Here is an 11,903-nt window from a genome sequence, read left to right on the forward strand (position 1 = left end):
CAACAATCACAATCGTTTAAGATGATGACATTTAACCCATAAGAACCCGGACCTATTTCTCCTTATAGGAAAATTATGAGGCATATAATACAGACCAAATGGACCACATATAACATGTTTCTGCAGTTGTTTTTGAAATGCAACCCTTCTTTGTGAAAGATCTGTAATGTTACATATATGTCACATTGGGCGTTTATAATAATTTTTTCATGTTACACATATGTCACATTGGGCATTTATTTCAGAATTGAAAAAATTATATTTTGTCAGTTTTATTTGCTACATAACATTTTTTTTCTTTTTATTTGCTTTTCCATAACATATTTCAAAGCTACATAACTGTGACCATTACATTTTACAACAACTCTCTCGAAACATCAGAATTCTACCTTTTTTGGTATATGGTTGTTCATGTTTTTTTTTCATAACTTGAACTAAATAAAAATAAATAACTACCTCACACTGGAGGTCAACATGTTAAACATGCACATAACATTGCAATAATTTGTATATTGTGCAATAAAACTGTAACTATAAAAAAAGTTTCAAAATACATTTCATTAACAATTTATTTAATGTGACATTATTTTAAATGTTCTTTTTGTTAATATATTCTTTGAAATGAGCAGTAGAAAATATATAACACTAAAAAACTTTAATCAGCTAAATTAATTGAGCAGTTTATTAGCATTTTTCTCAATGTGACAAATATGTCACATCAAAATTCCACCTATTGGTTTAAGGGTAACAGCCCGATGTGACGTATATGTCACCACAATATCTTTGTAACTTTTTTTATATCAGTTTGTTCAAGAAATGTATTAAAATCAGGGTAAGTGTAATCTAGGATGTGTTATTAAAACATTAGAATAGTTGAATGGGTTGAAACATACCTTTAGTAACAAAAAAAAGCATCTTTAAAAATTGCTGACACTGCAACATGTGCTCACCATACAGTCCACCATTTTGGAAATGTTGCCATGACAACAAAAAATGCACACATTTTCACGTGACTGAACCTGGATGTTACTTAAGTGTCACTTTGGGATTTCCTGAGTTGAAAATAAGGGATAATGCTTTAAAAAGACCTTTCCAGATAATTACAATTGTTTGTGACACCCGCGTCACAGTGGGTCCTTATGGGTTAAAACATTTTGAAATTCCATTTCAAATTTCTCGAACAGATTGTTTATAATTCAGATTTCAATACTTAGGCTACTTACAGTAAAATTTCTCCGGTGTGACAAAAATCTCCCTAAGATTTTATGTAATACAGTGAATACTTTACTATTTATTGGTGTTTATTTAACACTAATAATAAGATATTTATTTTTAACAATTAGTCTGCATTATATAAATGCTAAAATATATGTCGATACATACACTACCAGTCAAAAGTTTTTTTTAAAGAAGTCTCTTCTGCATGCTCAGGCCTGCATTTATTTGATCCAAAGTACAGCAAAACAGTAAATTCAGAAACTCCTTTCTATTTGAATATATATTAAAATATAATTTATTCCTGTGATCAAAGTTACATTTTCAGCATCCAGTCTTCAGTGTCACATGATCCTTCAGAAATCATTGCAATATGCTGATTTGCTGTTTAAGAAACATTGTTATTATCAATATTTAAAACACAAGTACATTTGTTTCAGGATTCTTTGATGAACAGAAAGATCCAAAGATCAGCATTTATCTGAAACACTATACCATTCAAAAGCTTGGAGTCAGTATCATTTTTTTTACTTTTTATTTTTTTAGGGAAAGAAATTATAGAAATGAATACTTTTATTTAGCAAGGATGCTTTAAATTGATCAAAAATGATGATATAGATATTTAAAATGTTAGAAAAGATTTATATTTTAGATAAATGCTTTCCTTCTTAACTTTCTATTCATCAAAGAAACCTGGAAACATTCTACTCAGCTGTTTTCAAAATAATAACAATAATAATGGAGCAGCAAATCAAAATATTAGAATGATTTCTGAAGGATCATGTGACTGGAGTAATGATGCTAAAATTCAGATTTGAAATCACAGGAGTACATTACTTTTTTTTTTAAATACAATAAAATAAAATAAAATATTTTATTGCAATACTATACATGTCTTATATTCATTCATATCACGTGATATACAGAACAGAAGATAGCATTAATGCAAGATTGGATTCAACTTGCTCACTCAGCAACCACATTTAAACAGTTTTACTTTTAAAAACGTGTTGTTTATTTACGTAAGCGATGAACAGCTGGCCAGTTTGAGGAACCGCCCCGACGACTGGTGCTGATGCTGAGAGAATCCCATTACATCATCTCTCCTCCTCATGATTGGCTGAAGGTCAATACGCACGCAAAGCGGAACGTCTTTGCCAAACAATCAGGGGCTGCTGGATATTAAATGCGTCCTTTTCTCCCCGAATCTTTCTGAAAATCGATCCCTTCGAGCCTTTCGTGTTGTAATCTTTTAAAAGGATGGCGGAAAGCGAGGTGGACACGCCGAGCACCCCGATTGAATACGAGAGCAAATACTTCGAGTATCATGGAGTTCGACTCCCTCCTTTCTGCAGGGGCAAGATGGACGAGATCGCCAACTTTTCGTTAAGAAGTAGCGACATATGGATCGTTACATACCCTAAATCAGGTATTAAAACACACACACACGTCAGAATACAGCTTGGATGTGCATGGTTGTTCCTGATAGAGGATGCAGTTATTTGAGGTGTTTATCAAAACAAAGGGTCATCTGAGATCTTTAGCATCAATGCGCGTCACTTATTGCATATTTATTTTTAGACAGTATGATTTAGAGCATGTTTTAGATAGCGTGTGAATATATGAAATGAAAACCCAAACATATTTATATGCGTAGTCTGTTTGTTTAGTAAAACAGCACTTACTAGATTATAAACAAAATAAATATATGTTTACCTTTATGGATGATTCATCAACAGCCAAATAAAAGGTGTTTTAAAATATTATTAAACCAGCCTGGCCCACTTAATCATGTCCAGTCCACATTGAGTGTCTTGAGTCAGTATCTTGAGTCAGGCCTGTATAAAAATAGATGAGTTTGATTAAGAAATATGGTGAACAGTTGCTTGTTTTAGACATTGTGTGATCTTTGGTCGATAAGAATGCAAAATCAGAACTGGTTGTGTTAGTATTGGGTGTTGATGTGAAATTAAAAACAAAGCAAAGTGAAATGTTTGCCATGCCCACACGTGTTCATTCACTGCAGAGGCGCTGTTTCCTATTAGGATGTATCACTCCCTCTCCCACGCATGCTTGTTGCTATGTCGATCTACTTGTGTAACAAGACAGCTGAAAACAAATGTATATTTGCAGATTGTTTTCTGTTTCCTGTAATTAAAAAAGCAAATTAGACTGGAATGTTTATATACATTGTAGAGCTGTCTTATTGCTTTCTGTCTTGAACTTGAGAAGCCAAAAGGAAAACAGTAACACTTTATAATAAGGTTCCATTAGTTTACTTAAATTAGTGTGTATTAACTAAAATGAACAAAAATTAGCATATTTCACCCAAAATGAAAATTTGCTAAAAGTTTACACAGCCTAATGCCATTCAAGATGTAGATGGGTTTGTTTGGTACAGATTTAGAAAAAAATAGCATTTTATTACTCACCAGTGCAGTTGCAGAGAATGAGTGCCGTCAGAATAAAAACATCACAATAATCCACAAGTAATCCACGCAACTTCAGTCCATCAATTATTATCTTGTGAAACAAAAAGCTGCAAGTTTGTTAGAAACAAATGCACCATTAAGACGTTTTTAACTTCAAACAATTGCTTCCAGCTGAAATACATTCCTTTTTGCATAGTATTGCTTTCTCCAGGGCAAAGTCTGAACCAGGAGAGAAATATGCACAGATCAAGCACTGTTTACAAGCATGATCAGTCGAAAACAGCTCTAAACAAATATTTTGGGAGATTTTTATGTGAGAGAACAACAGGGGATGGACTTGCTGGAGGAAGCATTATTAGGGATTATGGAAAAAAGCAAATTAGACTTTAAAGTTAATATGCATTATAGAGCCATTGCTTTCTTACCTGCTTTTACAATTTGCTTTGATAAAGGAATAGTTCACCCATAATTCAAGATGTAGATGGTTTTGTGTCTTCATTGGAACAGATTTGGAGAAATTTAGCATTCCATCACTTACTGACCCACGGATCCTCTGCAGTGAATGGGTGCCGTCAGAATGAGAGTCCAAACAGCTGATAAAAACATTACAATAATCCACAAGTAATCTGAACAATTCCAGTCCAATAATTAACATCTTCATTACAAACCTACATTTGTAAGACATTTGTAAGGCGTTTTTAACTTCAAACAGTTGCTTCCAGCTAAAATACAAGTCCTTTGTGCATAATATTGCTTTCTTCAGTGCAAAAGTCATCTTGTCTATGCAGAGATCAAGCACCGTTTACAAGCAAAAACTAGTCCAAAATAGTTCTAAACAAAGATGCTTGATATGAGAGGTCAACAAGGGATGGACTTTTACACTGGAGGAAGCATTATTATGGATTATGGACTTTGGACTATGTATTTTGGCCAAAAACAAGAGATTAAAGTTAATGAAACCTTAATGATGGATTTGTCAATTCGGACAACTCTGATTCTCACGGCACTCATTCCATCCACTGGTGAGCAAGTGATGAGTCGATTTACAGAAAATTTTCATTTTTGGGTGAACTATTCCTTTTAATGTTGGTTAATAAAAAAACTTTTCAATGTTCATTTCAGCTCAGGTCTTTAGGTAAATAACTTAAACAGATGTGCTGAAATTAACATTCTCATTGTTAATATTAACAAATACAAGCTTATTGTAAAGCTCTAGAGAAATTGTAAAGAAAACAATCATAGGTCTGTAAACAACATTAGTACAGTCAAGGGGTGTTTAAATGAATGCAGCTGGTTATAACATGATACAGCCACTGTGCAGTTATGAAGAGAAGAGAGATCATCAGACAGCAGGATAGTAAGAATGATAGCATGATGGTCTGAAATCGCTTGGCTTTGCAGAGGATGTTGTGTCGCACCAGCATCTGATTAATTGAGTTCGGAGCGCTGAGGGAAGGCCGAGCTCTGCTGAGTGTTACACACTGAAATGTGTGTATCCAGCGGGCGGTGATGGATGACAGGTCAATAGAGTCATACGTTGCACTGCCAGTCGAATCTGCAGGGTAAATAGACATTAGTTTGTTGATAGTTGTGATGAGAATGGAGGAGTCAAACATTAAAGGCTTCTTGATATTTCCCAGGCTTCTTATAATACGATTAAGCTTGATTATGTCCCCATTAAATATTTTCATAACTTTAACCTGTCTGAACAAATGTGTATTTCAATATTTTCCCAAATGCCCGGAAATTTGAAAAAAAAGAAAGAAAGGTTGATAGTGCAGATTGTGTTTGCAATATAACTTTTCACTTTATATGACTTAGTTTAGTTTTGAAGTCCAGTGGGAGGAAGTGGCCAGAGGGTCATGTGTTTTCTTGGAAAGGAAAAAAAAGCTGTTGCAAATCAACCATATTCTCCTGTTTTCATCACTGGTGTTTGAGTGTCAGGAAGGGAGAAAAAATATTTGAAATGGATTTATAAACCCACCAGACATCATCAGCTATTGAAAGATATTTATGTCTTTAAAATCATACATTTGTTCCAGATCTTTAAAGTAGCTAACACAAGACCTTCATTTACTGTTATTATTCGTGGAATTTGTGCAGCAAATCAAGTTTTTTTTTCCTGACAGTATTAAATCTAACTTTAAGGCTGAGCCCTGGTTGGGTTGTTTGTCTATGCTGTTCATGTAAAAGTAAGCATAATTTATGTTTTTGAATCATTGTTTTTTCCTGAAATAAATGTATATGATTTCTGATAAGAAAATTAAATTTTAAAATTTGTACTATTTAATTATGAATATATACATTTGCGGATAACTCGACAATTGTCTGTCTACGAGGGTCCATCAGAAGGCATTGCATGTTTAATTTATGCTTATGTATGCTATCAAGCTGGCCAATAGTAAACAAAACTTCTGAATAAGGGTAAAAGAGGCCCTTTATGAAAATGTCAAGGTCATTATATTATGCTTTTGTTTTGTGCTCCTGAAAACTCCTCATGTAGTCAACAAATAAGATGTCTACTGAATTGGCAATACAAATGCTTCTCCTCAACTAAACGGAAGTAGATTTTTACAAACACGCATGCACTTTTCACGTGAAATGGACCAAAATAAGAAGTGAAAGAGGACACTGATAAGCCTCAACCAACATAGACACTCAAAATGAGTGAGAAAACAAAACCAGCCTCCAAACTTCAATTTATCAAGCTTTTTTGATAAAGAGAATATGAATATGGCAAATGTTTAATGCTAGTCATGTGTTTAAACCATCTCTGTTCTTTGCATAATTACTTTTACAATTGATTTGTTAAGGCTAATAAATATTGGACATTGTCTGGACATTTTTCTTGAAAATACTTTCTTGGAATGTGGCATTTTCCTGTCGCTCATTAAACCATAAAGAATTCCTTGTAAGGATAATGTTGATGCGTTATATCTACACGTGTCAAAGAACTCTGTGAAGAAGTAGGAAGATACAAAGATCAGGGCGTGTAGCCAAAACTTTTGACGCAGCAGGGTGAAATTTCATTATCAGCGCTGCCTAAAGGTCAACAGCAATGTTTGTAACCAGCTCCCTTTTGCATCAAACCACCATTGTACTGTTGAATAGAGGCCTGACTCTGTTCACTTTCAGAACAAAAATTTACAAATAATGTACTCCCCCTTGTCATCCAAGATGTACATGTCTTTCCTCTCCCGCCATAAAGAAATTATGTTTTTTGGGGAAAAACATTTCAGGATTTCTCTCCATATAATGGACTTCTATGGTGCCCCCAAGTTTGAACTACCCAAAATGCTGTTTAAACGATCCAGCCGAGGAAGAAGGGTCTTTTCTAGCGAAACAATCGGTTATTTTCAAAACAAATTGACAATTTATATACTTTTTATCCTCAAATGCTCGTCTTGTCTTGTCTCGTCTCTGCGAAGCGCATGCGTAGTCAGTGTAATCCTGTGTAAATTGTCAGTCTGTTTGGAAAATAACCGATCATTTAGCTAGATAAGACCCTTCTTCTTTAACTGGGATTGTTTAGAGCCCTTTGAAGCGGCATTTAAACTGCATTTTGGAAGTTCAAACTCGCAGACACCATAGAGGTCCATTATATGGAGAGAAATCCTGAAATGTTTTCCTCAAAAAACATAATTTCTTTACGAATGAAGAAAGAAAGATATGAACATCTTGAATGACAAGGGGGTGAGTATATTATCTGTAATTTTTTGTTCTGGAAGTGAACTAATCCTTTAACACATTAAAAAATGCCAAAGCTCTTATAAAATAAATGCTCCAAAATCATGTGGCAAGATGTTATTTAAGCCCCTCACCTAATAAGTTCAACATCCTCTGTGAAGCATGATAGCATCTGCATCACAAATAGACTGCTTCTTGTCAGCTGGGATGGTCAAAACTGAAAAAAAGAGCAGGTCAAGCTATATTCAGGCACATGCACGTGCTTACAGTTAAGTGCAGCTCTCAAAGTAATCTTTTTACCATTAATGATACATCTAAAAACAACTTTGCTTTCTTCCTCTCTCACACATAGGTACGAGTTTGTTGCAGGAGGTGGTGTATCTTGTGAGTCAGGGTGCGGACCCAGATGAGATCGGCCTTATGAATATTGATGAGCAGCTTCCTGTGTTGGAATATCCACAGCCGGGTTTGGAGATCATCCAGGTATTTCATCTCTCACAAGCGACTTGGTCTTCAGCATGGAAATAACACTTAGTTTTCCTCTCACTTCCTGGAATGCTAAAGTTGGTTTTTGCCTCTCTCTAGGAACTGACGTCGCCTCGTCTGATCAAAAGCCACCTGCCATTTCGTTTCCTGCCCACAGCGATGCACAATGGAGAAGGCAAGGTTAGCTGGAAAACACAATGCAACATATTAATCATATAATCGACAAATCAAATAAATGCTGTTCTTTGTATCACTTTTGGTATAAAATATGCCTTTACACAAACATATCAATGCATGTCCTCTAGGTGATCTATATGGCCAGGAACCCAAAAGACCTGGTGGTGTCCTACTACCAGTTTCATCGCTCTTTGCGAACCATGAGCTACCGGGGAACATTCCAGGAGTTCTGCAGGAGATTCATGAATGATAAGTGTGAGTGAGACACATGTGACACAAAACTGACATGCTTTCTCAAGGAATGTGCACGAGAATGTCTTATTCCTGTTTTTTGTTTCTTGTATGTGCGGCCCAATAGTGGGATACGGCTCCTGGTTTGAGCATGTTCAGGAGTTCTGGGAGCATCGCATGGACTCTAATGTTCTCTTTTTGAAATATGAGGATATGTACAAGGTACTGCCTCCACTGAGACACACACACACTTGCACACATTTCCATGTTTTATAAGGGGCCTTCCATACATGTAATGGTTTTTCAACTGTACAGACTGTATTTTCTAACCTTTTACCCTAACCCTGCCCCTCACAGGAAACGTTCTGCATTTTTGCATTTTCAAAACACTTCATTCTGTATGATTTATAACCTAAAACTACCTAAAAATGTCACCACAAGGGACCTAAAAATGTCTCCAGAAGGTCAACATTTACTGGTATTACTATGCTTGTGGGGACATTACCAGAACACACACACTTGCTCCTCCCGCACATTTTATGGCTATATTTAAAATAGGATACTACCATAATTCAGTATATCGGCGGTGTCCAGTGTTTATATTATTTACAGTATGCAGTTTTTCCTTTTTTGTTTTTGCAAATTATAACTAAAATGGGCTTTTTAATTGATCTGTAAGTATTTATTTATTGCTTTATTTGTTTGTGTTTGTATCAGTGTTCATTTATGAATATTTTGAATGAATGATTTATTTTTGTTTTCATTTTTAATTTTAGTTTGATTTAGTGATTCTAATACATGATTTTCACTTTTATTTTTTCAAAAATATTTCTGCTTTACATTTAAATTTAAATTAATTTTTATTTTTAGAACTGTTGTTACTTGACCAAACTTACATATTTTAGTGAGTTTGCAAGGCAATATTTCTAAAATTTGTTTAAGTGTATTTTTTAAATTTATTGCAGCATTATTTCAATTACCGAAAAATATTGGTAACATTCTACAATAAGGTCTGATTTGTTGATTTTTGTTCTATGCCAAAATTAGGAAATTAAGTAAAGATCATGTTCCATGAAGATATTTTGCACATTTTCCTACCGTAAATATATCAAAACATTTTGATTAGTAATATGCATTGCTAAGAAGTAAATTTGGACTTTCAATAATTTGCACCCTCAGATTACAGATTTTCAAATAGTTGTATCTCAGGCAATTATTGTCCTATCCTAACAAACCTTACATCAATCGAAAAACTGACCCCAATGACTGGCTTTGTGGTCCAGGGCCACATATAATTATTGTTGATGTTAACTAATATAGTTAATGTTGACAAATAAAACCTTATAGTAACGTGTTACCAAACTACTTTAAAGTTTTACATTTAAAATACCTACTGCTTTAAATCAGTTTCCTGTAAACTGATGCAGAGATGATCTCAAACTCATTCAAAAATGTGTTCTGCTTCATATGCTCGATAGAGTATAGTATACTTTACTGTATAGTATTTGGAATATCCTCTTTCCTAACTCTCTCACTTTTTTAACCTCCACACATCCACTGTTTGTCCATGTGGTATCAGTATAAAGAGGCCCCTTAGTGCATTTCATTCTTACAAACAGCTGTATTCATGTCTTAAAGACAACACTTCCTGGAAATTGCGATAGTAGAGTGTTATGTCTGCATATTAAGGGGAATCACTGATAATCAGTATGCTTAAGTATGTTGTTTCCATATCTTTATGGAGTAATGTGATTAAGAGAGCTCAGAGTCCAGCAGGAAAGCACAAACAGAGACCCATGGCATGTGACAGAGGCGTATCCTCTGATGTAACAGACTAATGTATAGAAACAAAATATATAGATAATACAGTACAGCATGTTCCAGTAGTCCGTAGTTCATGACACAGCTCTATATGAGTCTATATGCTGAACATGAAGGATACTATATGAACTAAGTTAAAATATATATATATACACACAAAATTGTTTCTTAATTTTCAGTTAAATATATTAATATATTAATACATAATAAAAAAGTGCATTGTGTTTTCTTAATTTTGTTTGCATGAGGGTCGAAGATGTTTAGATGTACACTTCAAAAGTTTTTTTTTTTTTTTTTACAAAAGTGATTTTATGTCCATAGAAAGCACATTCAATGTAAGTAATGTGTCTAATATTAGGGTTTCAAATAAGTTTTTGCAGAATAAATTGCCAAAATTTGGTTGAAATAATGTTACATTGGCACTCAGTGTAACACAGCGTGCTTATTCTGACTTTATTAAAATATATAAAAGAATAAGGGAGCATATTCAATTAGATTGTGTTTTAAATGAGTACAAAATTCTTAATGACAAATGGGCAAAACCTAGGACAGTGGTAAATAAAAAAAAAATGAATTACAAAGATTTAGTATTTGGGGTGAAAGTAATTTATCTTTTTAATATGTCATGAATTTATTTTTGTCGTAAATATGCCTGACAAGATTGTAACACCGAATGACATTTTAGTGGTTGTCTTCTGTAAATTATGGGGAAAAAATATGATATTTATTTTTGTGCTCAAAAAAACAAGCAAAACTGCAATTAAATTAAACAGAAAATTTTGTAAATTATTTTTGGAAAAACTACAATTTAAAGCAGTATTACAGTTATTGTTTTTATGCTTAAACCCTTTTTCGTCTTTGACCCATGAACTGTTTTTATATATAGTTATTACTTTAATTCAACAACTGTAAAATCAAGTATTAAATATATTTAAAAATGTAAATTCTTAACTATTATTTAAGTAGTGTATGTCAGTGCAACTGATCTCACTGAAAAACAGATGCACATTCTTGAATTGATCGCATTGCATGATGTACTATTAGCTATTACGATTTTTTTTGGATGCAGAACATCTGGCAGAAAAAAAGTCACCTGCACCTCGAAGTCCCTGAAATCATTTAAAAACTGAAGTTAATTATGTAAGCTCATTATGTTTTCATGTTTTCATCTGTGTAAGGCGTGAGTCATGATTACATAACCAAAAGATTGTCATTCTCTCTGTCTCTCCACCTTTCCTGCTGCCTGTAATTTTCCTCTCTGGAGGATCTGGGGACCCTGGTGGAGCAGCTGGCTCGCTTTCTGGGTGTCTCGTGTGATAAAGCCCAGCTGGAGAGCATGGTGGAGAGCTGTAACCAACTCATCGAGCAGTGCTGCAACTCTGAGGCCCTGTCCATCTGCCGGGGTAAGAGAGAGATGACTGGAAAAAAGGGAAAAAAAAACGCAATTAATCAAAAGCTAAAAACAAACTCAAAGTATTCTCTCATGTGCATTATGAAGTACCAAAAAACAGAAAAATATTAGCGGTAATTTAACAGGCTGTCACTGCATGTTCTGTTCCCTGATCTAGCATGACCTCGAAGCACTCTGACCCTATACCTTATTTAGCCTCATCATTAGAGGAATTATAAAAATGGATTCCCAAAGACTTCTTCTTTGGCAACAGAAATCCTTAGTCTTTCCCAAAGAAGGACGCATGCAGTGATAAGTGCAGGCCAAAAGTGAGAGTTACATTTAACACATTTCACATGCATGTATATGTCTGCCAGACAGGAATGTAGCCCCTTGTATGACAGATGACTCGACTTTAGATAATTCCCATGTTGCTTATCAGTCAGACAAGGGAAGGATTGTTG

General features: G+C 34.3%; 1 protein-coding gene across 1 annotated transcript; it reads left to right on the top strand.

Annotated features, from left to right (window-relative positions):
• Nucleotides 1-2,343: 2,343 nt before the first annotated feature.
• Nucleotides 2,344-11,897, top strand: sult4a1 (sulfotransferase family 4A, member 1). The gene is made up of 6 exons (XM_073833044.1): nt 2,344-2,644; nt 7,687-7,817; nt 7,920-8,000; nt 8,126-8,252; nt 8,356-8,450; nt 11,314-11,897. Exons 1-6 carry the CDS (start codon nt 2,476-2,478, stop codon nt 11,569-11,571), a joined length of 861 nt encoding a protein of 286 aa, XP_073689145.1. The 5' UTR covers nt 2,344-2,475; the 3' UTR covers nt 11,572-11,897.
• Nucleotides 11,898-11,903: the final 6 nt, after the last annotated feature.

This window comes from Garra rufa, unplaced genomic scaffold, assembly GCF_049309525.1.
Source record: "Garra rufa unplaced genomic scaffold, GarRuf1.0 hap1_unplaced_671, whole genome shotgun sequence".
Lineage (NCBI taxonomy): Eukaryota > Metazoa > Chordata > Actinopteri > Cypriniformes > Cyprinidae > Garra > Garra rufa.